Source organism: Tursiops truncatus, chromosome 4 (assembly GCF_011762595.2).
Source record: "Tursiops truncatus isolate mTurTru1 chromosome 4, mTurTru1.mat.Y, whole genome shotgun sequence".
NCBI lineage: Eukaryota > Metazoa > Chordata > Mammalia > Artiodactyla > Delphinidae > Tursiops > Tursiops truncatus.
Genome location: NC_047037.1, coordinates 74,536,318 through 74,562,129, shown reverse-complemented (window position 1 = coordinate 74,562,129; position 25,812 = coordinate 74,536,318). Strand labels below are relative to the sequence as shown.

At 47.3% G+C, this 25,812-nt stretch overlaps 1 protein-coding gene across 19 annotated transcripts in view; it reads left to right on the top strand.

The window, feature by feature from the left end:
• Nucleotides 1-25,812, top strand: part of KALRN (kalirin RhoGEF kinase) — a 645,891-nt gene that overhangs the window by 212,939 nt on the left and 407,140 nt on the right. For all 19 annotated transcript variants that reach the window (XM_033855735.2, XM_073804132.1, XM_073804131.1 and 16 more), the window contains 2 exons: nt 2,434-2,626; nt 6,000-6,512. In XM_033855735.2, coding sequence (XP_033711626.1) covers nt 2,434-2,626; nt 6,000-6,512 — 706 coding nt within the window. The remainder of the gene's footprint in view (nt 1-2,433; nt 2,627-5,999; nt 6,513-25,812) is intronic.

Below are 25,812 nucleotides of genomic sequence, written 5' to 3'. Positions count from 1 at the left end.
ATTTAGATGCTGGGATAGTCAAGCTCCAGCTCTTGGTAGCAACAGTGACTCTGTTGTTAGGGACAGAGTTTCGTCATGTCAGCACAATTATGGTAACAGCGATGGAGCCTGAGGAGCAGGTGAGCAAGGAAGTCGGTCATCTCTAAGGGAAGGGAAGACCCACAGTTACCGTGCAGTGCCTGGCATAAGTGCGTGTGCAACAAATGTGAGTCAGGCTAAATGAAACTGAGCTCAGTGAGAAAAGCCATTAAACTGCCATAGAAAAATAGATAAAAGAAATGGTCAGGTTAAGTCACGGAAGAAATTCTTATAGGCCAATAAGCTATAGCCAGTAATCAGAGGAATGCAAATTTAAACGTAACGCCATATTTTTCTTGGAAAATTGGCAAAGATTTAAAAAATTCAGTGACCAGTGCTGATGAGGATACAGTAAAGGGGCGGCGGTGGGTACTCTCAGCATTGCTGGTAGGTATATCAGCTGCTGTGCCCTTCTGTAAAGCAATAATGAGGATGATTAAAAAAGCTGTGGTGTAGGTATTAGATGGACTATGTGTCATTAAATATAACTGTTTCAAAGAAATGTTAGACATGAGAAAAAATTCTGTGTTACAATGAAAGGTAGAACACTATATGGTATACAAATTACAGGTACAAAAAAGACTGGAAGGAAATAGGCCTGAGTATTATAAATCCCTACCATTAGTATCTCGTATACAGATTTTTGAATATTCTAACTTTTCTATAATTACTGGGTATTTTCTCATAATGGGAAAGAAATTCTGTAATTTAAGAAAAAGGCACATTGGTTTCAGACAGTAAGGTAGAGAGAATTATTTATGGAAGACCCTGGCCACTTACTGACTCAATAAGTGTCAGAGAAGGAGAGGAGGTAACTCCTTTCCTTTGGGATATAGGATTTGTGGAGAAACAAAAGGCTCAGCTTTCCCCCTTGCTGAGTCTAATCCTTTGTGTCAACAAGAAGAGATGGAAAGAGTGTCTCTCCTCACCTGGCGAGTTTCCTGTGTAACTGGGAGGCCCAGTACGCTGCCTTCTGCTTGAGACATTCGCACAATCACAGCAGCTGTGGTCTCTTCAAAAGTCTGTGACATTTTCATCACTGGCTGAGATTTGAGAATGAAGCCTGAAACAGGGTTTTGTTTCCTTTTGTAGCCTACATCCTCCCATTGTGGCCTTACCTCCAGTAGCTATAAGCGATTGGTAGGTGGCGGTGCACGACTGTGGGGCATGCAACATGCACAGGGCTTTAAGCTAGTACAGTCTGGGTAATAGGAAATTAAGCCAAACAACCTAAGGAAATGCTACACCAGTATTTATATAAACATGTGAATTAACCAAAGTCCATTTTGAGTTAGAAAATAAATACACAGGTTAAATAAATGAAGGATAGAAGGAAAGCCCTCTAACTACCAAAACATAGACTTTCTTCCAAATTGAGGGGTTATAACTGTTTTGATCTTTGTTTTTTTTTTTTCTTTCAATTCTTAGGAGTTATAAAGTCCCAAGTGTTTAAATAAACTTTGCTACTTAATAAGTTATGTAGCAACGTCTTGATTCACTTAGCCCGATTAGTTTCTGGTTTTCAAGGTGGTCACTGTCACTTCATCTGGCCTTGATTTCAAGAGTAGTCTCCCCTGTCTTAACTTCCTGAAATGTGCCTTCTTATACCCTGACTCTTATAATGGAAGTACGTGAGACAACGGGACCACATCCACCGTCTAATCAGCCCCACCCTTGTGGCCATCTGAGAGTAATCAGCATGGCTCGGCAACCTGAGTTTTTCAAAGTTGACATACAATTTGAACTACAAGTAATACATCTTAAATACAATGATGTTATCAATACCTCGTGTACCATCTCTAATCAATTGGTAGAATTGGCCTAGACCCCTTTATTGAAAAAGATTCTTTGGCCCAGGTTGGGTTCAGTGGTAAAGCATAGCAGTGGCTGCCGTTGATGTGGGCCCGGGGAAGGACAGCGTTCATGCCAAGGACTTTCCATCGCAGATCTAAGGGCAGCAGCATCCCTGACTCTAGAGAGCTTGTATTCAAATGGAGAAAATATGATTCAACCCAGGAGCAAGAGGGAGAGACAAGAATTAAAAGAAAATCAAACATTATAGTGAATACCGAAACTGTAAACGTCCCAACAAGTGCAATTGACTACAGGGAAAGCTGAGTTACTTGCTAAGTGCTGGGAGAAGGCAGATGACCTTGGTCAGATGGGGTTAATCTCGAAAGGTTTTCTGAGGCAGTACATTTTGAGTTGGATTGCAAGGCAGCCAGGAGACCTGGTGTGAAGTTGGAAGGTTGGTCCAGATAAAGAGGAATGCAGGTTTCCAGATGCTTTTTGACTGTGTACTCCAAAGTCTCAGTGGCCCAGAGTGACCGTGCCTGACCTCTGACCTCCCCACAGTGAGGACGTGTGCAAACGTGGCTTCACCGTCATCATCGACATGCGAGGCTCCAAGTGGGACCTCATCAAGCCCCTCCTCAAGACGCTGCAGGAAGCCTTTCCAGCCGAGATCCATGTGGCCCTCATCATCAAACCCGACAACTTCTGGCAGAAACAGAAGACCAACTTTGGCAGCTCCAAATTCATCTTCGAGGTGAGGCCGACCTCTCTCTTAGCTCCCGTTTTCCTTCCCCTTCTGCCACCCACCCATTTCTCACCTGCACTTCTCCACCTTCCTACCGTCCCCAACATGTCAGGGGCTGATAATTCAGGATTCCTTGGCCACTGTGGCCTTGCCAGTGAGAGTCTCAGAAGGAATAAGAGGCTCCTGCGATTGTCCCAAGGGCACAGAATCATTAGGCAGTCCTGTTACTACTGATGAGTATAAATCAGAGCAATTGTTTCTGGGGGACAACTTTGTAATTTGGGTCAAATGCCTTAAAAAGAGTTTATATCCACTGATCTCTCAATTCTCCTTCTAGGAAAATATTTTTAATATAAAAATTAAAACAAAGATGAAGAACTAATGATAACTATAAACAAAAAATGTCTACAAGGATATTCATCACAGTGTTTTTTGCAATAATATACACATATGTATACACAAATATTTACATGTATGCATGTCTATACATGCACATATGTATAGTTCGTATCCTAAATATCCATTAATTTGGGCAGCATTAGTACACAAATACTATGAAGCCATTAAAAATCATATTTAGAACAATAGTGTCATTGAAAAATGCACATGATATATTGTTTTTAAAAAGACAAGTTATAGGGCTTCCCTGGTGGCGCAGTGGTTAAGAATCCACCTGCCAATGCTGGGGACACGGGTTCGAGCCCTGGTCTGGGAAGATCTCACATGCCACAGAGCAGCTAAGCCCGTGCGCCACAAATACTGAACCCACGTGCCACAACTACTGAAGCCTGCGCGCCTAGAGCCCGTGCTGCACAACAAGAGAAGCCACTGCAGTGAGAAGGCTGCACACCTCAACGAAGAGCAGCCCCCGCTCGCCGCAACTAGAGAAAGCCCATGCGCAGCAACGAAGACCCAACACAGCCAAAAATAAATAAATAAAATAAACAATTTTTTTTTAATTTATGAAAGAAAAAGACTTTATAAAACAGTATGGGCAATATAATCTGAAGTTGGTTTTTAAGAGTATAGTATATGGAGAGGAAGACTGAGAGATACATGAAAATGGTTAACAGTGTTTTATTTGAGGTGGCTGGATTATGTTTTTCTACTTTCTTTTGACAATTTTGTATTACTTTTATACTCAGCAAAAACATGTTTTTTAACTTGATTTTTCTAGAGGCCATATGTGTCCCCTGAGAATTTTTAATGACAACACATTAAATCAATGATTTAGGAACCTTTGTTCCAGCCAAATCCGAGCTGTTCTCCTTTCTCGGAACTCTGGCCCCCATCTGCAAGAGGACGAACCCTGTGTACGTGTGTGTTGGAAAGGCAGACCTGCTCTTAATCTAGCAGCAACTTCTCATTCTGGACGTTTGTCTCCAGGGGCCGGGAGCGCCTTTGTGTGGGGTGGTGGCCCCAAAAGGTTGTGAGCACAGCAACCTGACCACCTGAGAAGCAGTTCTCTGTGTAAATAACACGAGAAATTTGACTTGGTGTAAGAACAGTTAACTCTCATGCTCCCCTAGAACCCCTTCCCAATGCTAGGAGTCCTGTAGGGAAATAAATGCTTTGTGTATTTTTTGGTTTGTTTGTACAGAAGCGGTGACAACAGGCCTATAAATTTATTAGCTGAAGCGACTGGAAACAATCTTTCCAAGTCTTGAAACTTTTGCTTCAGCCTAGCTGCCCAGTATTTCCCATCTCCCTGCACCTCCTTCACCCCAAATTGAGCACGCTTGTCTTTGCCTCCTAAACAAGAAGAGCAGGAGACAGAGGTGGGGGCTTCCAACTCAGAAGAATATTTATGACGTAGTGTTTTATAAAGAGCAGATGCAGTACTTAGTGCAGACCGAGATGGTAGGTGCTACAGAGATGAGAGTCCAGGCTTGTTCAATGGCAGATACTTAATGAATAGTTAGTGAATCATCATGGGAGACTTCCTGGAAGTGGTCAACTTTGAGCCAAATTCAAAGGGGAAAGGGCTGTAACACAGGGCTTTTCAGGGTTTAATGCGCAGATTCTCCTGGGGATCTTGTTAAATACAGATCCTGACCCAGAAGGTCTAGGTGGGGCCTGAGATCCTGCATTTCTAACAGGCTCCCAGGTGGTGCCCATGTTGCTGGTTTGAGGGCTGCATTTTGAGTTGCAGGGATCTGGATCAGCAGAGGCTTGTGCCACTGGTTGCACATTAGGAGCGTTTAAAATCACCCCTGCCCAAGCTCCAGTCCAGGCCAACTAAATCAGAGTTTCTAGGGGTGGGGCTTGAGCGTCAGTGTTTTTTTAAACTCCCCAAGGGACTCTGATGAGTTTGAGAACCCCTGTTTCAGACACAGGCAGCTCCTTCCTGTGCCTTTGGAAGGAGATAGAAGGAAAAGGGGAGAAGAGGAGGCGATGCCCGGAGAGCAGCAAGACAGAGGGAGACGAACTGCTTTTAAGGGTTCCAGTAAGGATGCAGCCCTCAGATCGTCCTGATGAGCGCTCACAGGGGCTGAGCACGTGCTCCATGCTGGTGCCCTCGGCGCTTTACACACCGTCAGGTTTAATTCCAGCACAGCCCGAGGAGAAAAGCATTATTACCTCCATTAGACAGAGGACGAAACAACGGCTCTGCGAACTTAGTTTGCCCGGTTCACACAATTAGTAAGTGTAGGGCTGGACCCCGAATCCAGATATTTCTCTAGTAGCCTCTCCTTCTCCAGCAGAGAGAATCGAGAAATCCTGTAGGAAAGAAACAATCTTTCTTGGTACGTCGGGGTGGTTGCCTGTGCCGTCATTTGCTGCTCTGTGTCCTGGAGACAAACATTCTCCACTCTGCTCTCCAAGAGAGAGAGACTCCCTGTCCCCCGAGCCCTGTTTGTTCACTGCATCAGAGAAGGGCATCTGCTTGTGGGAAGAGGCAGGAAGATCACCTCTGAGACCCTTGCAGCCCAAGACTGACCCACACTGCTTAATCCAACCATGAGGATATCCTAGGTTTTAAAGCTATTGAGAACTAGACCCCCTAAAATTAGATTCAGTCTGTTCTTCCAGCTTCTGATTCTAGCATCCTGAGCCGTGTTGTGGCAGACTTGGGGATGGGAAGGAGGAAGATGAGAGCAGTAGGAACATAAAGGCAGTCTTCCCTTCAATGGCAAATGGTGAGCAGGCGGAGAGGCTCTTTGAACCAGTAAGCCGGTCTTTTGAAACTGCCAATCTTAGCTGACCAGGGGGCTGCCTGCTCTCCCATTTGCCCTTTCCCAGGCAGGCTGTGGTCATTATTATATGGACTTATCTTGGCCTTTCCCCTTGACTTTCTCTCTTCTGCCTACGGCTGCCCTGGGGTCTTCCCCTGACTTGCCGCAGCATCACTGAGTCTCCCTCTCTGTGTCTGCCCATCCAGACGAGCATGGTGTCCGTGGAGGGCCTCACGAAGCTGGTGGACCCCTCCCAGCTGACAGAGGAGTTTGACGGCTCCCTGGACTATAACCACGAGGAGTGGATCGAGCTGCGGCTCTCCCTGGAGGAGTTCTTCAACAGTGCCGTGCATCTGCTGTCGCGCCTCGAGGACCTGCAGGAGATGCTGGCCCGCAAGGAGTTCCCCGTGGACGTGGAGGGCTCGCGGCGGCTCATCGACGAGCACACACAGCTCAAGAAGAAGGTGCTCAAGGCCCCTGTGGAGGAGCTGGACCGGGAGGGGCAGCGGCTGCTGCAGTGCATCCGCTGCAGCGACGGCTTCTCAGGGCGCAACTGCATCCCGGGCAGCGCCGACTTCCAGAGCCTGGTGCCCAAGATCACCAGCCTCCTGGACAAGCTGCACTCCACCCGGCAGCACCTGCACCAGATGTGGCACGTGCGCAAGCTCAAACTGGACCAGTGCTTCCAGCTGCGGCTCTTCGAGCAGGATGCTGAAAAGGTAGGAGGGTGCTGGCCAAACCTGAGCAGGGCTGGGGTGGGGGGCATACGTAGCTTTCTAGGGAGAATGACGGAGACTGCTAGTCCAGCATTTTAAAGCTCCTCTTGTGGAGTGTTTATTATGTGCCAGGGATTGTTCTGTGCACTTTGTGTAAATTAACTTATTTTAATCTGGCAAGAGTCCTATGAAGTAGGTGTATTATCATCATCCCATTTTACAGATGAAGAAACTGAGAGGCTAAATAACTCGGCCAAACTAGGAGGTGCAGCATGGCTGCAGAGTCCACGCTTTTGCACTATTGGACACTGCCCCTCTCAGGGCGTGCCATGCGTAGTTCAAGCCAGCTGAGCAACAGGAGTGACAATGCTGTTACCAGCCACAACAACATGACTTAGCGGGTACTGCCCTGCAGTGTATTTGACTATTGACAAAGCACTTTCGCATACAGTCTTATTTAGTCTACGCAGCCCTTTGGTCCTTTGAGGTGGCTGGTGGTGGGTGTTATTTGATCTCAGGGCCACAATGGCAGACTTGACACAGGAATCCAGCTGTCTTCCATTTGCAGTCCAGGGCTCTCTTCCTGCCATGCCACTTCTTTCTGGAGGTTTTCCCTCAGCTGCTGCACACTTTGTCGAGCAAGATATTTTTCCAGCAGTGAATTTTCAAAGCTTTCCCCTTATCAGGGAGATATGAGAAAGTGAAAAAGGAAAATACCATACAGTGCCTCTTTGCAAATGTATCTTCTCTAGATGCTCTCCAAGCTAAAGAAGAGAGTTTACTGTTACATGCACTTTAAGAAGAGTGAAAGGGGCTCTCCTACCAGTTTTCTGAGAATAACACATTTAAATGCACAATACCACTCGTAGGAATACCATGACTCTCAGTAACCTGTGAGTTTTACAGACAGCGTCTGATATAATGGTTTTGTGTCTTTTAAGAGCCCCTATTGAAAATGTCTCTAGGGAGTTTAAGTGATGAAATCGGGATATAAAATGATATAATTATGATCCCAGTTTATGTAAGTGTGCTAGCAGAAGTATAGCTGGAAGGAAATTCGCCACAATATTAATAGTTTTGATTTCTAGGGGCAAGGCTTATGCTTGATTTTAATCTCTCTGCATAAATTTTCTGTGCTTTCCAATCTCTTATCATTTATAATCACATGAAAATCAATAGGTATAATTTTAAAAGAGTGCATGGCCCCTTTCTACAACAGAACTTTTGAACATCATTTAAGCCAGAGTTTGGAAGAGACATGCATGTAAAGGAGTTTTTGCACAACTTTAGGAGCTGCAAGGTTTCCTCTGGGCTTCCTGAGGGCTGTTTGTCCAGTGGCCGGGCAGCCTGGGTCTGACCCTGGCCTGGCCTGGATTTGGGGTTGCGGGCACTTGGACTACAGAATCCCCATCTCATATCCAAGTTAGGAGAGACACCAGGTCAGGAGCCAGCTGCTCTGCAGACCCAGAGGCAGGTACTTTGGCTCCTGTGACCAATGTTGGAACATTTCTTTTTCACTTGAGGTCTCTTCTGCTCTGCGGCAGGAGATCTGCTTTGCATGCTGGCCTGAGTGCCTGTTTCAGTGAGCCGGGACAGAAGAGGAGGTAGGGGACTTAGGTCTGCCTAGATGTGTCTGAGTTTGAGGCGCTTCACTGCATCCTTCAAGTTCAGGAAATGGGAAGCCAACGTAGGGCACAGACAGTGCCCAATCTCTAAAACAAAACAAAACAAAACAACATAACATACCTTAGCCCCAGAAGCCCCAAGGTAGGGAAGGCTGACCTAGAGTCAGCCAAGTGCCAGCCAGCCAAGCAGTAGTTGTTGCCACACATATATCCTCTCAATTCATGCTCGTGAGAATTGTGTGGTATATTATTATTCCTAATTCACAGTGGAGGAAATGGAAACTCAGAGAGATGAAACGACTTGCCCAAGATCACACTGCCAGTTGGACAGAGCCAGTATTTGTCTGTCTCCAAAGCCCACCCAAGCTCTTATCCAATAACCCTACTATGCCACCACTCCTAGGGTCTGCCTCACGCTACCACTGAATGCTGCTGGTTAGCCCCTGAGTCCCCTGGCCCATGATGACTCTAGGGAAAATCTCAGATCCCATCTTCTAACTCTCATACGACAGCAGGGGCCCTTAACCTTTCTGTGCTCTGGACCCCTTTGGTCTGGTGAAGCCTATGGACCCCTTCTCAGAATAATATTTGTAAATGTACAAAATAACATACAGGCTTGGAAAATAATTTTTGAAGTACAGTTATTAAAATTTTTAAGTATAGCAACATATGTACTTCTTTAGGAACATGTTAAACAACAAGATGGACTTGAAGTCTTATAACTACCATAATTTTGAAGTAGTGATGACCGTAACTGACATTTCAGGACAAACAGCCCTGATATGATATGAGAATGTGTGTGTTTCTATTGATGTCAGAGGCCCAAGTATTGGTAACATTAATGAAGTTGGTTGCCTCTGTTCATAATTGAAGAGGATGCTCTATTTTAGTTAGAGGTGAGTAAAAATAAAGGCGTATTTTTTCCCTGTTCGAATCCATGATCCCTGAATGCTGCTCATGGACTGTAAGTTAGGATCTGTGCTCATACCTTAAAAAGACGTGTATGTGCATGCGTGTTTGTGCACGTGTGTGTGTGTGCGTGCGCGTGTGTAGAGGGGGAGGGGTGGGGGAGAGAATATCTAAAACAAAACAGAGGGAGTAAAAGGCCGATGGGAAGAGGGCAGCCCAGGAATATTTCGGTATTGAGTCAGTGGCGAAAATGCTGCTCAGGCTTGACCCGGCTGCCACAGAAATGTGCTGGGTGAGGGGCAGGGGAGGAAAACAGTCCTTTTAAATTGCTTCAAGATTAATTTAAAATATCTGTGCAGAGCTAAGTGCCTCAGCCCTTGACTTATTTGGTGTTTTGGAAAGGGGGTGAGGAGGGTGGTGGCTTGGGTAAGAGTTGTGTGTGCATATCCTCATCTAAACAAGGGCCTGAGGAAATAGTTCCTGCATGAGCCACGTCTTAGCCTCCTCTCTGGTGGGAGGCTTGTCGGAGGCCTTTAATTCCAGATCTGGGAAGCTCTTGGCAATTGGAGGAGTCTGATGATCACCCAGCTTCTATTTTTGTAAAGGGGTGGGCACAGCGTCTCCCCTCTGGCCCTGTGGGTGACAGCTTCTTTCCCAGGCCTTAAATAATGGTCAGTGCTCCCCATTTACCAGCTGGCCTTGGGAAGTGAAACAACCCCTCCCCACCTTCCCCTGACCTCCGCAATGACCCTATGCATGCATCCCTCATCTTGGGGGTGGCGGGGAAGGAGCCTTTCTCTCTCCCAATTAAACATTTAGGGAGGAGGGATGCTGTTTTGCAGCTAATTCATAAAGCAGGCCACCCATTCATTTAATAAACTTCTGCTGAGCAACTGTCATGAGCCCAAAACAAGGCACTTGGATAAAGATGAGTGAGCCAGAGTTTCTGTCTTGGAGCAGCACGTTGTCATCAAGTCCTGTTTATTATTACTTATGTCTGCTGTGTGCACCTCGCTGTCCTAGGCACAGCCTCTGTGCTTAGGGAGTTTTCAGAGAAGGGGAATATTGCAGCTCAGGAATGACAGGAAGCCTTAATGAGCGATTTGTGGGAGGGCTGGGTAATTCAGAGGTGATTCAAGTAACGCACAATGCACTTTGTTGGAAGATGTGCACCGCTGCCTGGGCCCTGGGCCCTGTGCCCTGTGCCCTCTGGTCTGTAACTAATGGGCCTGTCCTCCACTGTGTTCACAGAATGCAGGCCAGTCCCTCCTCATTAGTCAGGCGCAGATTATGGCTCTCTTTGCAGCTCCATTTCACAGCCAGTTGCCCCCAGTGCTGCAGTGGACCCTGTGTGATGAAGGTGTCTGCCCTGCAGTCACATCCCATTACAGGAGAGAAGGGAGGCCTCTTTCCCATTAGGGGGCAGTTTATGGTGTTAAGCATCATTAAGTAGACTCGTTGTAGATGTCCCCTTGGAAAAGGAAAGGATGGGTGCTGCTCAGTGGAGGGTCTTCCCTAGCTTCCTCCCCCTTTCTGGGTGCCTGGGGCACATCTTAGGATGGTAGAACTGGAAGAGACCTTGAGATGTAAAAGTTTACCTCCCATGCGCTGTAGGAAACCCAGCCTTGTCATCCTGATGCCGGCCGTTGTGACCTCCTGCTGCCCATCTATGTGCCAATGCCAATCATAAGTATCAGAAGGTACCAAAGCTGCTGCACCATCCGCCTTCTAACTGGGGGAGGCCCACAGTCTTCCAGTCTTTGTAGGGAAGGAGAAGTGCTTAGAAGGGCTCTGGGCATAACTAGACTTAACTGATGGAGGAACATTTGTCTACTTCGCTTCTGAATAAAGGAGGCTGTACTGGTGTTTACCTGGGAGTCCCTCTAATCTTGCCCAAAGCCCTCTGGAAAGAGAGAGTATAGTCCCACTTCCTGTAAGAGAAGCCCCTGTGAAAGAATGAACACAGCTATCCAGTGGGTTTCCAGTACTGGAATTATGCTTATCATCAGTTTATACAGCATGTTGTGCTTGTTTCATGTGGCACACATCCAAGGCAAGATCTTTAGCACCACACTTGGGAGGCTATCTAGGTGCCCACCTCCTCTGTGACCAAGGTACCTGCCCAGATGAGAACCTCTCATTGGCTTAGAGGGCCCTGGCCTTGATGGCTGTCCTCACCACGCCACCTGTGGGAAAGCTCCCTTTGGAGAACCTAATTTTATTTTAATTTTATTTTTTTAATTTTGTTTTATTATTTTTTTATACCACAGGTTCTTATTAGTTATCCGTTTTATACATATTAGTGCATATCTGTCAATCCCAATCTCCCAGTTCATCCCACCGCCACCACCCCCGCCCCCCGTCCCCCGCTTTCCCCCCTTAGTGTCCATACGTTTGTGGAGAACCTAATTATAAATGTCTTCCTGCATATTCATCCTTGCATGGTGAAAGTCTGTTCACACCCACAGGTGCCATGTCCGTGCTGAAATGGAGCTGTGTGAATGGGGGTTCGGATGTGTCCTGGGGTGCCGCTTACCACTTGGGAGACTGCAGTCACATCTTCAACCTCTGACCCCCAATTATGTTCCCAACAAAACAAAGAGGAAGAGTTTGGGCTAGCTCGGTGTCTTTCGACTTTTTCCTGATTCCACAGGGCACTGTTCTCACGTCAATCCTCTCTGTCTGTGAAAATGTGTCTCAGTGGGGGAGGTGGGGTGGCAGCGTGTGCGTGTGGTCATGGTGGTGGGGGCTTGGTAGTGGTTGAGAATAGGCTTGTAAGGGGGTGTATCAGAATCCCCAGAGGAGTTCGATAAAGACCCCCATCCCCCCAAGCCAAATGTGCCTGCCTCTCCCTCTCCTTGGAGACTTGCCACACTCCATGGTGTCTCAGCCCCTTTACAGCTGAACAGCTCTAGAGGAATTTTCGCCTTTTTTGCTATTCATTCTCCCCTGTATATCTGCAGTTGGCTCTTCTCTCTTCAGGGTTGTCGCCTTGGGGGATGATGGAAAATAAGAAACTTTTCTCAGCAAATAGAACCGTAATCTGTTGAGTTCTTTTCCTGCTTAAAAAAAAAAAAGCCCAAGCTGCTGCCCAGGGTTGTTAGGAGAATTAGATGGGATGATGTGGGTGGAGGTGCTGTCCCCCTGCCTGGCCCAGCATCGCTGCTCCCTAGACCTTGGCTTCCCCTCCTGCTCCCTGTGCTGTTTCAGTCCTGATTTACTCCTCAGTCATCTGGCACCCCCCGCTGAGACCTCGCAGAGCGTGATCCGTGCTACCTTCCAAATGAACTTGCTCCAAATAATTTTCAGTGATCCCTAATGGAATAAAGTTAAGAATCGAGTTTTGACAGAAGTTGGCAATCACGATGTCGGTTCATGGGGTCTCCCAAGATCACTAGATTGTGTGGTGCCCCTGGGTGAGGCAAAAGACAGGAGCACGCAGGTCAAACTGGGATCATATCTGATGGGTCAGGGTTGGGAGAGCCGCCACATGGAAAGTTCTCTGGAAAAACGGTGTCTGTCCTTGAAGCAGCCACAGAGGAAAGCAGTTCTCCCCAGGGGGATGTGATCACCTGCTACATCTAAGACACTTTTCACCTCCTGCTGTGCGTTATAGCAAAGAACATATTTGTCTTATTCTCTTACAAGCTTGAGGCCAGAAGCACTCCTACAGTCCATCCAAGAAATATGTCTGTGCATTTCGATATCCTTGGAGGTCTGTGCGAACAAAATAATGTTACTTTCATGTTAGTCACCCTGAGAAAATATGAATATGGGGCCCACGGGGTGAAGAGCATCATGGTAGGCAGCAGGGCCCTGCACTGTTACGTGCTTATTGTGTTTGCTGTGTGTGTCCTGTTAACCGTATGAGCAATTTAGGACATCGCCAGGATGCCCTGTCACTGGGCAGAGTATCCACTGCTGTTTCCTGCCCTTTCCCTCTGAGGTATAAACAGCTCTGATCACTCCCCAGGGCCCAAAGCAGGACCCTAAGTCTCCTTCTGCCTGGGGTGACAAGAACCAGCGGGGCCGTGTGAAGGGAGTGCACTGCCCTCCTCCCTGCCCCGCACTTGGCCCACTGCCTCTTCTCTCGGCCCCCTCTCCAAGCCGCACGCCCCTCGAGCCAGCGGTGTCATTTGTCAAGCTGAAGCACCATTGTAGTCGTTATAATACGAAATCGTTTTTGGAATGTCAGTGTTTAAAGCGTTCTCACACCCCTGACCTTAGAGATTTTCTGGTCTAGCCCTTCCTTTTACGTAGAAAACTTTGACCCAGAGCAGAGACCCACCCAGAGTCACCCAGTCAGTGGTTCCTCGTTTGGTCTCCCGTCTACTTTGTGCAGGGCGTGAATGTGAGCATCATTTTACATGGGAAAGCTGAGATTTGGTGAGGTTGGGAGGCGTGCCTGGGATAGAGCCAGGTAGGCAGTGGAAAGGTGGGCCCTCTGCTCTGAGGCTGGGGCTCCTTCCCCTCCCACAACACACACACACACACACACACACGCACACACGCACACGCACACGCACACACACACACGCACGCACACAGCCTTACCTTACCCCGGCCCTGCAGGAGAAAGGGTACGTATGCCAGCGACCTGGGAGGCGGCGGCCAGAGGGGCTGGGGTGGAGTGGAGGCTAGTGGTCACCTGACCTGTGTCCTTACTGACGCTGTGGTAAGAGGGCAAACACTTTGGGCCTCTCGGGGGCGTGCTGACAAGTCTCTGTGATTCCTTTTCCTGAGCCCTCGGTGTAGGGAGGGAGGCTTCCAAGAACTACGACCTTCGGGGCAAGGTCTACTGAGTGGTTTGTAATTTCCTGCTGTTTTTGGAGAAGGGCTCCCGGTACCCCTTGCTCCTGCGTCCCTCCTCCTACTGAGGCCTAAACCACTGCCCGCCACCCCCCTGCTGACTGGGCTCAGGGCGAGGAAGTGTGTCTGTGTCCCGCCCAACAGAGGACACAGTGTCCTGTATTATTTCCAGCCTGCCGGTCCTGGGAATCTCTACTTGCTTTTTCTCATTTCCTCCCCTTGAACATTAGAAACATTAGATTCCAAAAATAATCCAAGTCACAATGTTCTGCAGGCTGCATGTGTGCGTGTTTTTTCCCGAAGCTGTTTTTCTCCTCCTTACATCCTTTCTCCCTCTCCTTCCTTCCCTCTGCTGCGTGTTGAGCCCCCGTGTCTGCTGCAGTCGCCAGGCCTGCATGAGAAGTGGGTGTGGAGAGCAGAGCGGAGCAAGGAGTGGCAGGAACGCTGGGCACGGCAGCCTTGGCTCCCTCCCAGGTCCCTTACGAGGGCCGGAAGGGGCCTGAATTGTCGTTAGGTGGCTTCTACTTATGTGTGGACCCCATAGCACTATGCACCCCATAGTGACCCTTTGGAACCGAGAACACGGACACTATGTTTACAGTACTTTCCAGAATCCAGGTTGTCACCCTGATTCTGTCTGCAGCAACTTAAGTGAGCTAGGAAAGAAGGATCCTGATCAGAGAAGTTGTATGAGGCACAGGGAGAAGTGACAGAGAAACATTCATTGATTCATTCCTTTGTCCACAGACATTGAGCGTCTGCTCTATGTCAGGTCCTCTGCTAGGTGCTGACCTGCACCCAACCCAAGCACTGGATGGGGGAATAATGTGGGCGAGTGTAAGGAAAATCAGGTTCAGCATTGATGTGATTCCTGATCCTTGTAAGAAAAAGATGGCTAAGAAATAGTAACCACTGCAGTGGTTAGAACCCGGTTGGATATCAAGGTCTTTATTTCTTGCTGGGCAGGGATTAGTGTTGGGAGTCTAGTGTGGCGGGGGAGAGAGTGGGGAGGTGGTCGAAGAAAAAACAAAACATGTCAGCTCTGCCCCAGTAGGGGAAGTGGGAGAAATGTCTTAAGCACCCTTTTTGAAGAATTGAAAGACGTTCAGGTACAATTTATAAAGTGAAAAACAAAATGCATCTCTGTTTTGGGTAGGGAAATTTTTCAAGATTTCTTCCAGGCATTTTACTTTGAAGAACCCCCTTTCCCTCCTTCTCTTCACCTTCTGTCCTCCCTGCTGCACCTCTTCCGCTTCCTCTCCCGTCTGGGTCCCTCTTCTCCGCGCCCTTGAGCTCCTCCAGCCTGTGTCACCCCAGCCTTCTAGGGTGCATCCACTGTCAGAACTGCTTGCTTTGCTTCCCTTTTCTGGTCCTGCTTCCTTCCTTGGCTGGTTCCTTGTGTGGCTCAAGCTTCCCACTGAGGACAGAGAGCACAGGCCAGAAGACCCAGCCAAGGCTTCTAGAAAGAGCACTGCCTCTACAATCACAGACACTTGGGTTTGAATCCCACCGTAGGCACTCGCTAGCTGATTAACTCTCTGTGGCCAGTTCACCCTCTCTGAGCAGTTTCTTTAGCTGTAAAATGTAGATTTTAATACATGCCTTAGGATTCTCGTATGGGTTATAGAAGATGTGTACAAAGCATCTAGTATGCCGGGAGCCGGTAGGTGCTCAGCAGATGGTAGGTTTGTAGAGACCACCTAGAGCTAGGCCACGTAGATAGAAGGGATCCGGAGTGGAAGAGAGGCGTGGGGAGGCTTTTGTTGCAGGGCCTGGGAGGAAGGGCGGAGAGTACAGGGTCGTCCACAGCAAGGGTACTGGAGCAGACAGTGGGCAGTATGTGGCAGCAGAGCAGGGAGGTGAGATAGGGCCCTGGTGCCTGGAGAAACTAGTAGAAGGAAAAGGAAATTAGAAGCGAGTGCCCTTGGCATGATCTTAGAACACTTGCTGAAGACAAGCCAATTAAATAAGTGCCGGACACTGTACTGGGAACGGGCAGTTGGAAGATGAGGTGGAGTCGGGCCTTGCCACACTGGAGCAGTGGAGGGGCGGGCACTGACAGACAGCTGCTACATGGGGAAAGTTGGCCAAAGAACCTATCACTGCTGTGGGAACCACAGAAGGGGAAAACTTCAGGCCAGGTTGGGGTGCAGGGAAGAAGATGAACAAAGGCATGGCAGCCTCAGGGGTATAGGGTGGGTTCTGGAAACATCTACTGGCTAGTATGGCTGGAGCTCAGGCTGCATGGGGAGGAGTGTAGGAGGGTGATGTCCATGCCACGTCGATTACCTGGAGTCACAGGAAGGGGTCAGAAATCTAGTCACACCTCTCCCTGAGTAACCAGGGACCAGAGGAAAGCTGGATTCTTGCCCTTTCTTGGTATAAAGAAAAAAGAATGTTGGTTTCCTCCACACAAAACAGGTGGACTGACTGATCCCACCTCAGAGTGGCACTTGTCTTATCCTAAATATTTCCCTGGGGCACCCCTTGTCACGAGGTGTCCAAGGAGGTGCAAACCAGAAGGACCTAGAATGGAGAGTGAGACTGGACTTGGGCATTCAGCCCCCACCCCAGGACATCCTCTTGTGTGCTTTGCACAGGCTCATCTTCTCGCATCTATGTTTACACCGACCTCCCTCCCATCTGCCTACTGAAACCCTACCCTAGATGGACCTAGAGACCATCATACAGAATGAAGTAAGTTAGAAAGAGAAGAACAGGGACTTCCCTGGTGGCGCAGTGGTTAAGAATCCACCTGCCAATGCAGGGGACACAGGTTCGATCCCTGGTCCGGGAAGATCCCACATGCCGCGGAGCAACTAAGTCCATGCGCCACAACTACTGAGCCTGCCTGCTGCAACTACTGAAGCCTGCGCACCTAGAGCCCATGCTCTGCAACAACAGAAACCACCGCAATGAAAAGCCTGCGCACCACAAGGAAGAGTAGACCCTGCTTGCCGCAGCTAGAGAAAGCCTGTGCTCAGCAACGAAGACCCAATGCAGCCAAAAAGAAAGAAAGAAAGAAGGAAGGAAGGAAGGAAAGAAGGAAAGAAAGAAGGAAAGGGAAAAACAAATATTGTATGTTAACACATATATGTGGAATCTGAAAAAATTGGTGTAGACTATGTTATTTACAAAGCAGAAATAGACACAGACATAGAGAACATATGTATGGATACCAAGGGGGGGCGCAGGATGAATTGGGAGATTGGGATTGACATATATACACTATTGATACTATGTATAAAATAGATAACTAATGAGAATCTACAGTATAAATAAATAAATAACTAAATAAATAAATAGAAAGAAAAAGAAAGAAAGAAACCCTACCCTAGCTGAAGGTCCAGCTACTCTCCCCACTCTTCCCTGCTGGAGGTGGTCTTTCTGTCCTACAGGCTTCTGTCCATGCACGGTCTTTATCCATCCCCCTCAAACTGGCCCTGTTCCAACCCAATTATATTGCATATTCCTGGAGGTCAGGGCCAGCGTCTTAGATAACTGTGTTCCCCAGAGGCGCATAGTCAGTGCCAAATAAAGAGTGGACCGTGGCACAGTCTGTACTCATTAGGCTGCCTGATGGAACAGTTTTGTGAGTGCTCTGGGCTGGCACAAGAGCACCACCTACTGTTGAGTCGTTTCAAGAGACGTTACTCCAGTGCTCTTGCTTCAAAACTGAGGTGTTAGCAAGTTTCATCTTGCAATGGAGAGAGAGATCTGGAGGCAGGGAAACCAGTTCTGGCCCTTTTATACTAATCCAAGTGTGGGCAGATGAGGTGACAGTGGGAATGGAAAGGAGAGGGGCAAACCCTGGAGATAGTCTGAACGAAAGAAAATGGGACCAGGTGACCAACTGGACATCAAGGCGGAGAGCTAAGGGAACCACAAGGCCTTCGTGTTAGGATGATGACCCCAGGACAGAGGTGGAAAGAAAGCCCAACAACACTTTGGAAGAAGCATGAAAGACTAAATTCAAATGTTAATTTTATCTTAAGGCACAGAAAAGTCAGAGAAGTGGTGATGAAGGTTACCATAAACAGTACCAAGAGTTATCTGTTTATTGTGTTTCTGCCCTACTCTTAGGGTCAGTGACTCTATCTAAGCACAGGCATTTACCTCAGTCCTCTGAAGAAGATTGTTAGAGAAACTGAGGGTTTTGAAGATTGGGCTCTTCATTCCTAAGTCTTTCCTGAGCTCCTGTGGGGTACGCTCCACCAGGTGTGGTCTGGAAGCTGGAAGCACTACTGAGCAACTCTTCCTGGACGTGCCTGAGCCTGGCTCCCTCGTGGTCCCCCACCTGTCTGAGCCCCATTGTTGAAACTGCTGCAGGAAGAGGGGAGAAGGGAAAAGGGGACTGCTGGCTCTCTTCCTCAGCTCAAGGTCAAGCCCCCCTAGCACAGACCCCTTCCAGCATAGCACCTGCCCCTCCTCTCAGAGAGGGACTCCTGAAGGGAAGGCCACCTCCTCCTTAGCCCATGTGGAATTTTTTCCCCCAGATGTGCAAGTAATTGCCACAGCTGATTTTAGGGTACGTGGGAGGGCTGGGTGAGAACATCCGACAGACACTCCATTTTTGCAGTAACAATAATAGTTACTATTTATTGAGTGTATCTTGTAGGCCAGGAACAAGCATTAGCTCCTCTAAATTAACTTGCCAAGGGCCAGAGCTCAGTTTACAAGGGCCAGAGCTCAGTTTATGCCTAAATGTAGCTCTGGGTTAAAGTTGGGCACTGTTTTCTCAGTTTGAATTAAATCAGGTTTGACCTCTTCAATTTTACATTTTGGGAAGTGAGTGAACATTCCCTCATGCTGTTCCTGAAACTATTTTATCATCATCTGCGGTTCAGATGGAAGGAATTCGGCCACGCAGAGTCAATATCCCCGGGCTGCCTGGGCTGACTCCTGGCTTGCTTGGTTCTGTTTCTCGTCTGCTTGACTCGCTGGCTCCTGGATGACCATTCCTTCCCCACAGTGGGGTAGCGTGTGTGTTGCCAGGGCTGCAGGAAATTTAGTCCATCCAAGCAAGCAGACTGGAAATCAAATGCAAAGAAAAAGAAAAAACATTATTCAAAGTCTGAATAGGCTTGGTGAGACTTTTCATTGCAACACTCAGCACGAGGAGGGCAAGCCCGAGGACAGTGGCCTTTTGAGGCCTAACAGGAGTCTGCTCGTTTTCAAGGACAGTGTGTGATTTGAGCATGAAGAGTTGCAGCCCGAGTTTCTCTAATCCAAAAGCAGCTTCTTTTTGTGACTGCCGGCTTATCCTGTCTGAATCCAGGGGAAGTGGGAAGGAGCTAGCATGTATTCAGCGCCTACCACGTGTCATGCGTTGTGCTGGCCACCTCCATATGTTATCTCTATCTCCTCCTTTGTATTTATCTTCTTTGACCCAGACATTGAAGGGTTTTTAAGAAAAAGGAGGAGAGGGGGAAGAGAAGGGCGGAGGGAGTGGGGTGGGAAGGCAAGAACCCTCAGTTGGTAAGAAGCCTATAATGTGCTAGTTGATTTTGTTTTGTGAGATCAGGGCTGACTTGGACTCCTCTTCGCAATGAGATAAATGACTGTATCTGGGGGCCTCAGTGTAGACACCCAGTTCAGGGTTAAAGGCTAATTTGACCTTATGGCTTTCCTTCAGTGTTTCCTCACTACCACTGAATAAAGGCCCAGTTCTGCCTTTCGACCTTTGCCTTTCAACCTAGGCCCCTCCCTGCCTTCATCATCCCTTCTCACTCCCTCTCACATCCTGCTCTAGAGCTCTTGGTACCTGCTCACATCCCATGCTGTTTTTCAAGCTGTTTCCTCTCATTCAGATGCCCTTCCCGTCTACACCTTTTTCACCTGACTAAATCCTGTTGTCTTTCAAGTATTATTCAGCTGTTGTGACCTTCTGGGAGTCATCGTGCTTCTCCCCGTCTCTACCTCTAACAAGTTGAAGCAGGTCTTTATCTGCTATCAGCCCATCATATACACTTTTTTTTTTTTTAACATCTTTATTGGAGTATAGTTGCTTTACAACGTTTCATAGTACTTGTCACACTTAAAGTTGACAGACTGTTGAATACATTTGTCTCCCTCACTAGACTCTGACCTTGATCTTTTATCATCAGTCTCTAATCCAATGTCTGGAATACAGTGGGCGTTCAGTAAGTGAATAAAATATTGTACTGAGCATCATGGGCATGTGACTATTTATATCAGAATTCTTTTGGCTACAAGAAACAGAACACTGGACTCTGTTGCCGTGTTCCATCTTTTAATCCATTTTGTCCCTTTCCCTCCTATTTTCTTTAAGATGTTAATCATGATTCTTTTGAAAGTTTTGCCTGCAAATTATAGCCTGATCATCTCTGGATCTGTTTCTATTGACTGTTTAATTTTTTTTATTCTTAGTCACTTTTCTCTGCTTCATATGTTGCATAATTTACTGGCTATTATAGGTGATGTACTGTACAGACTCCTGATTAGGTTATCCTTCTCTAACTATTGTTGAGTTTTGTTCTGGGCTGCAGTTAAACTGCAGATCGTGATCCTCTTGAGCCTTGGTTTAGGGCTTGCTATGACGCATCTACTTCCATCTTTTCTTTAATCCTAGGGTATAGCCCTTATTCTTAGGATATGGGTCTTACTCTTACAGTCTGGTCTTTCTGGGGTCCCAACTGAGTGTCCAGAGTGTTCACCAAAGTCTCTTTACACTGTTTGATTTAGAACTCCTAACATTTCCTCAGCACTGTGTAGCCTCTGACGTTTCTGCTCAGCTCTCCACCTCCCACAGCTGTCCTCCACTAGACCTTCTGGAGTCTCACCTTGCCTATGCACAGCTTAGGATTTGGCCGAGGACCTGAAGGAAATTGCGGTGAAGATTCTTAGGGCTCCTTTTCTTAGCTCCCTCTCTCTTACTTCCTATCACTGTAATTGCAACCACCGTACCAGCCCTGAAGTCTAATCCCTGGTGTTTTATACCCATGAAGACTGCTGCTCTCAGCCCAGCTCCTGTTTCTGGGCTCCACAGTTTGGAAAATACCCTCAGGGAGAAAGCCAAGGTGGATATGGGGCTTACATTGAATGTTTCCCTTCCTTCAAGGATCATTGGTCTATGTTGGTTGTTGACCAATGCTTTTAACTAGTTTACACGTGGTAGAGTTAAGTTCGATACCAGCTACCCCATTAAGAACAGGCTGTAAGTCCACATGAACTGTTTAAATAAAAATGAAAGTGCATTAGAATTACCTGCAGGACTCCTACTGAATCAGAATCTCAAGGGTAGGGCCTAGGAAGCTATATTTTTTTTAAGAAAACGCTTTAGGTAGTTCTGAATGAAGGCTAGGTTTGTGAACTATTGTGGTAGATACTTGAGCAGTGAGTTTGGAGGAAAGAGAAATCAGTATGGACTCAGTTGCTCAAAGAAGACATCTGGAGGAAGTGAGACTTCAGTTGTGTTTTGAAGGGTAGAAATAATTTGGATATGGAGTATTTCATGGAAGGAAAGATGTCAACACAAACATGGGGTAGCAATGAGCATGGTGTGGAGTATTTGCATGGAAGTGAATAGAATATGACAGGAAAGGATGCTTGGTGTAGGACAGGGGTGTAAAAGAATAGGGGGAAAGGCAGATGTGGACCAATTGAAGGTGGAGGGGAGGCACCTTGAATGCCAGAGTAAGGAGATTGGATTTTGCAATATGGATAATAGATAGCAACAATAATTTTGTGGGGTTTTTTTTTTTTTTTGGACTGAGGGAATGACAGGGTGAAAGCAGTGTATTAGAGCAGTGAACCTGGTGGGGGCAGATTGCTGGGTATAAGGAATAAAACAGACTCAGTGAGATCAGTAAGGGAGTAATTGCAGTAATCTTGGCAGGAGGGGCTGAGTGGTGAGTATCAGTAGCAGTGGAAAGTGACGCGTATATTTCAGAGTGATTTGAGGAAAGAGAACAAATGGGCGGGGGGGGGGGCGGGGTAAAGACGTGGGGTGTCAAGAGAAGGTAAGGGTTTTCATAGAACAGGCAGAATAGTTTTAGATGCTACTGGAACAGCAAGGGGATATTCACATTGAATCCATGGGCACCATGTGACTAGGAATAATCTGCAATTTAGGTGTGCATTTGGGAGACAATTTGATAGTGGTTTAAAAGCATGGATTTTGGTGAGGCATGGACATATATACACTACCAAACGTAAGGTAGATAGCTAGTGGGAAGCAGCCGCATGGCACAGGGAGATCAGCTTGGTGCTTTGTGACCGCCTGGAGGGGTGGGATAGGGAGGGTGCGAGGGAGGGAGACGCAAGAGGGAAGAGATACGGGAACATATGTATATATATAACTGATTCACTTTGTTATAAACCAGAAACTAACACACCATTGTAAAGCAATTATACCCCAATAAAGATGTTTAAAAAAAAAAAAAAAAAGCATGGACTTTGGAGTCATATAGACTTAGATTTGAGTCTTTAATATGCACCCTGACTGTGTGACCTTGACCAAGTTATTTGATCTCTCTGAATCTGTTTCTTCAACTAGACAAAGGTGGTGATGATGCTATCCACTATCTCCTAGGGCTGCTATGGGGCTTAAGATAACATGTGTAAGTCTCACTGTGCAGAGCCAGGCACATATTTATTCTTGTCAGTTATTGGGGAAGTTAGGGTTAGAGAACACCCTGGAGCAGAGGAAATTAGGTTCAGATGGACACTAGATTCTAAATTTATCTTCATCACTTACAGGCTGTATGATCTCGGGCAATTTACTTCAGCTCTTTGTACTGAGTTTTCACTACGTTGAAAGCTGAATTAACAATACCCTTTTTCTGCATTATTATAAAGGCTAATGAGATAGTCTGTGGAGGTACTTAGCACAGGGCCTGGCGCATGAAACAGGAAATACTGTCTGTGTGGTTGAAATTGTGAGCCTAGATGGATTTTCAAATGGACAGAGCTGACGAATAAAAGGCAGAGGGGCTGAGGGCTAAGGGTTGACTGTGTCTGTAAGGGTGTGAGGGACAGGAAAGAAAGCCACGAAGGGGCAGCCAGAGAAGTGGGAGGCAAGTTTAACAAATCAGTGTGGAACTGAAGGATTGGTGAGCTTTTGAAATTAGAGCGTTCCTATTGTTTTTGTTGTGCTGAGACTAGACATGGTATGTCAAGGGAGAGAGTGTGAGTGGGTGAAAGCACTGGTTCTCCTGGAAGAATTTAGTGTTCAGTAGCGACTTGTGAAAGCAGGAGGGGGATGCTCATCACGTCTGCAGCCGGGTGGCCTGCCCCTGAAAATGACCTGGTGTAGAAGGCCAGAGACGGCTGAGTTTCGGAAGGGAGTGCATCAGATTCTGATGAGAGACCGAGGGAAGGGTCAAGACCTCAGAAAGGAGGCAATTATTTTTCACTGTGGGTGCAGACTTAGGAAAGCAGTAAAGGTAGAAGGTGTTACAAGGAGTTAAAGAGGAAGTGGATGGAGGGAAAACAAAAACAGCAGGGGCGGGCAGAATGCACTTCTGAAAGTTTGCTGATGATGGGAAGGGTAGACAGAATGAAGCTCTGAGCATTTTGGAAGGTGGAGCTGCAGGGTTAAGAGCATCAGCGCTGGAACTAGGCCTCCTGGGTTTGAATCTCAGCTCTGCCGCTCATTAGCTTTGTGGCTTTGGGCCTCTCCGTGCCTTAGTTTCTCAGTCTGTAAAATGGAGATGATAATATTGGGGGTTAACGTTGGGGAGATAATTAGGAGGTTATTGAGAGGATGAAGTGAGTTCAATATGTTAAATGCTTAGAATAGTGCCTGGCACAGAGTGAGCATTCAGCAAATGTTAGTTGCTATTATTATTGTTGTCACCATTATCATTACTGCTATTATTGAGAGAAGGTGAAAACGAGAAAGGAGAATGGAGAAATGGAAGACAAGGAGAGACTATATACACAGAGTTTGACTCTGCAATATGGATGCCACACCTACCAAGGAGTCTTCTTAGGTTCTACTAAGCATTCAGACTGAAAGACTGCTATGGGCCACCCTTGGCGCTGATCCAGTCAGGACAGTATAAGATGGAAGCTGTGGTTTCCCAGCAGGACAGTCCTTGCAACAATCCAGCTCAGGGGCAAGGAGACAAGATCCATGGTGGGCAGCGGCAGAAGCTCCCATGGCTCAACAACCCATGCCCCACAGAAGCCAGTATCCTCTGTTGGCACAGCTTCCAGGGTTCCTGCAATGGACACACCAGTCACAAGAGTCACCCCCTTCAGGGAAGATCAAGGAACGCTGTCCCCATCAGTTATTTATAGTTTATTGATAGTCCTTCTAATCAGATACAGTTTACCAATCGGGGGTGTTTTTACCACTGGCAGCATGACTTAGTAACATGTTGGCACACACTATCTTTCTCTGTTTCCAGGGAAACAGAACTGGGGTGTTAACTGAAGTTCAGATTAGCATATGCAGAAGGGGAAAAGGTTCTGTTATTTCCTTGCTCACAGTGGGAGCAAATAGGGACATTTGCCTGTTTTATAGAGAAACTGGGGCAGTTCTAGATGTGAGCAGCCTGTTAGGATGTTAGATCTGAGATCTGGGAATTAGGGAATTTGGGCATGGAGTGGGTAAGAAATATGCTAGGGGATCAATAGAATGTCTACAGGTCAGAGACACAGCCTGGCCGGTGAAATTGTTTGGTGCCCTGGCTGATTCCTGAGGCCACAGTGCTGGGGTCTCCAGGTAACCAGGCTGAGCCATCCTCTGAGAGCAGCTGGATTTATGATGAAAGATAAAAATGGCTTCTCTCTTATACCATATATACAAGAATGCCAGCTGACATTCCAAAAGCCTAAAGGAAAACAGGCAGGGCCCGGAACACCTTCTCTCCCTCAGTAGATATTTATTAACTGTCCATCAGGCACAAGTCCCAACCACCTCCCCTGTCTATAGACACCAGTGTAAGGACGGCCTCCCAGAACCTCGGACTCCCTATGGCCTGCAGGCCTTGCAGGAGACAGAAGAGGAGAGATGTCAAACTCCCTTCTGTAAGGAATTCTAGGAACCTAGAAACTAGATCCAAATTTTGTGTTCCTTTATTTTTTCTTTCTCTACCCCGCTTTGGAAAAGCAGGAGAGCTCAATCCTAGGTTAGTGGATAATTGAAAACAAAGTTGAAGGGTCTTAAGGGTCGTAGGCCAGAACACACACATGGGGTCTGTGTGTTGCCCTGTTTGCCTGAGGACATGTGCCGGGGTCAGCCAGAGTTGTCAGGTGGGGAGATTTGCCCTTAATTCCCACCCACTTCTCGCTTTAGGCCCTCTCTCTCTTGGCATAGGGCTCCTCTGCCACCCCATTCTAGGATCTCATCCCTGGGTCGTGCTCACAAAGTGCCTCGCTTTCTTAATAGGCTGTTTCTGTATCCTGGATAAATTAATTCCAGGAGGGGTTGCAGGAATAATACATTTTAGTAGGAGTCTCTCCTAAGTAAAAAAACTCTTAAGAGCCAAAGTGATTGAATCTCTAATAGTGAAAGGGTTGGGGAGTGGCAGAGAGGATGGGGAAGGGGGAGTTTGGAAGCAAGGCAGGAGGGGGTGAGATCCCTGGTTAGGCTACACAGGGAGGGCAGGAGGGGACAGTGCCCTCAGGCATGACCCTGAGAGAGTGTACGGGGCTCTGAGTCCTGTGTGGGCAAAGGCACCACAGGGCCCTGAGTGTGTGTCAGGGTGGGGGCAGTGGGAGGATGCATGGGTATCCCTGGTCTGTGCAGTGCCCTGTGGTGGCACTGGGAGTGCGTGTCCGGGAGGGATGGGCTGTGGATGTTTGCGTACGAGCTGCAGATGGGATTTCCATGAGCCCATGGTGATTTTGCAAAATGAACACAGTGCAGTTTTAAATCCACGCCTTTCATCTGTTTTGTGCTCTAAAACAAAACATTAGGGAACTATGTGCAGTAGAATATGCTCACTATGTATATTTAAAAATCTATCTACCGAAGCATGAAACTGTTG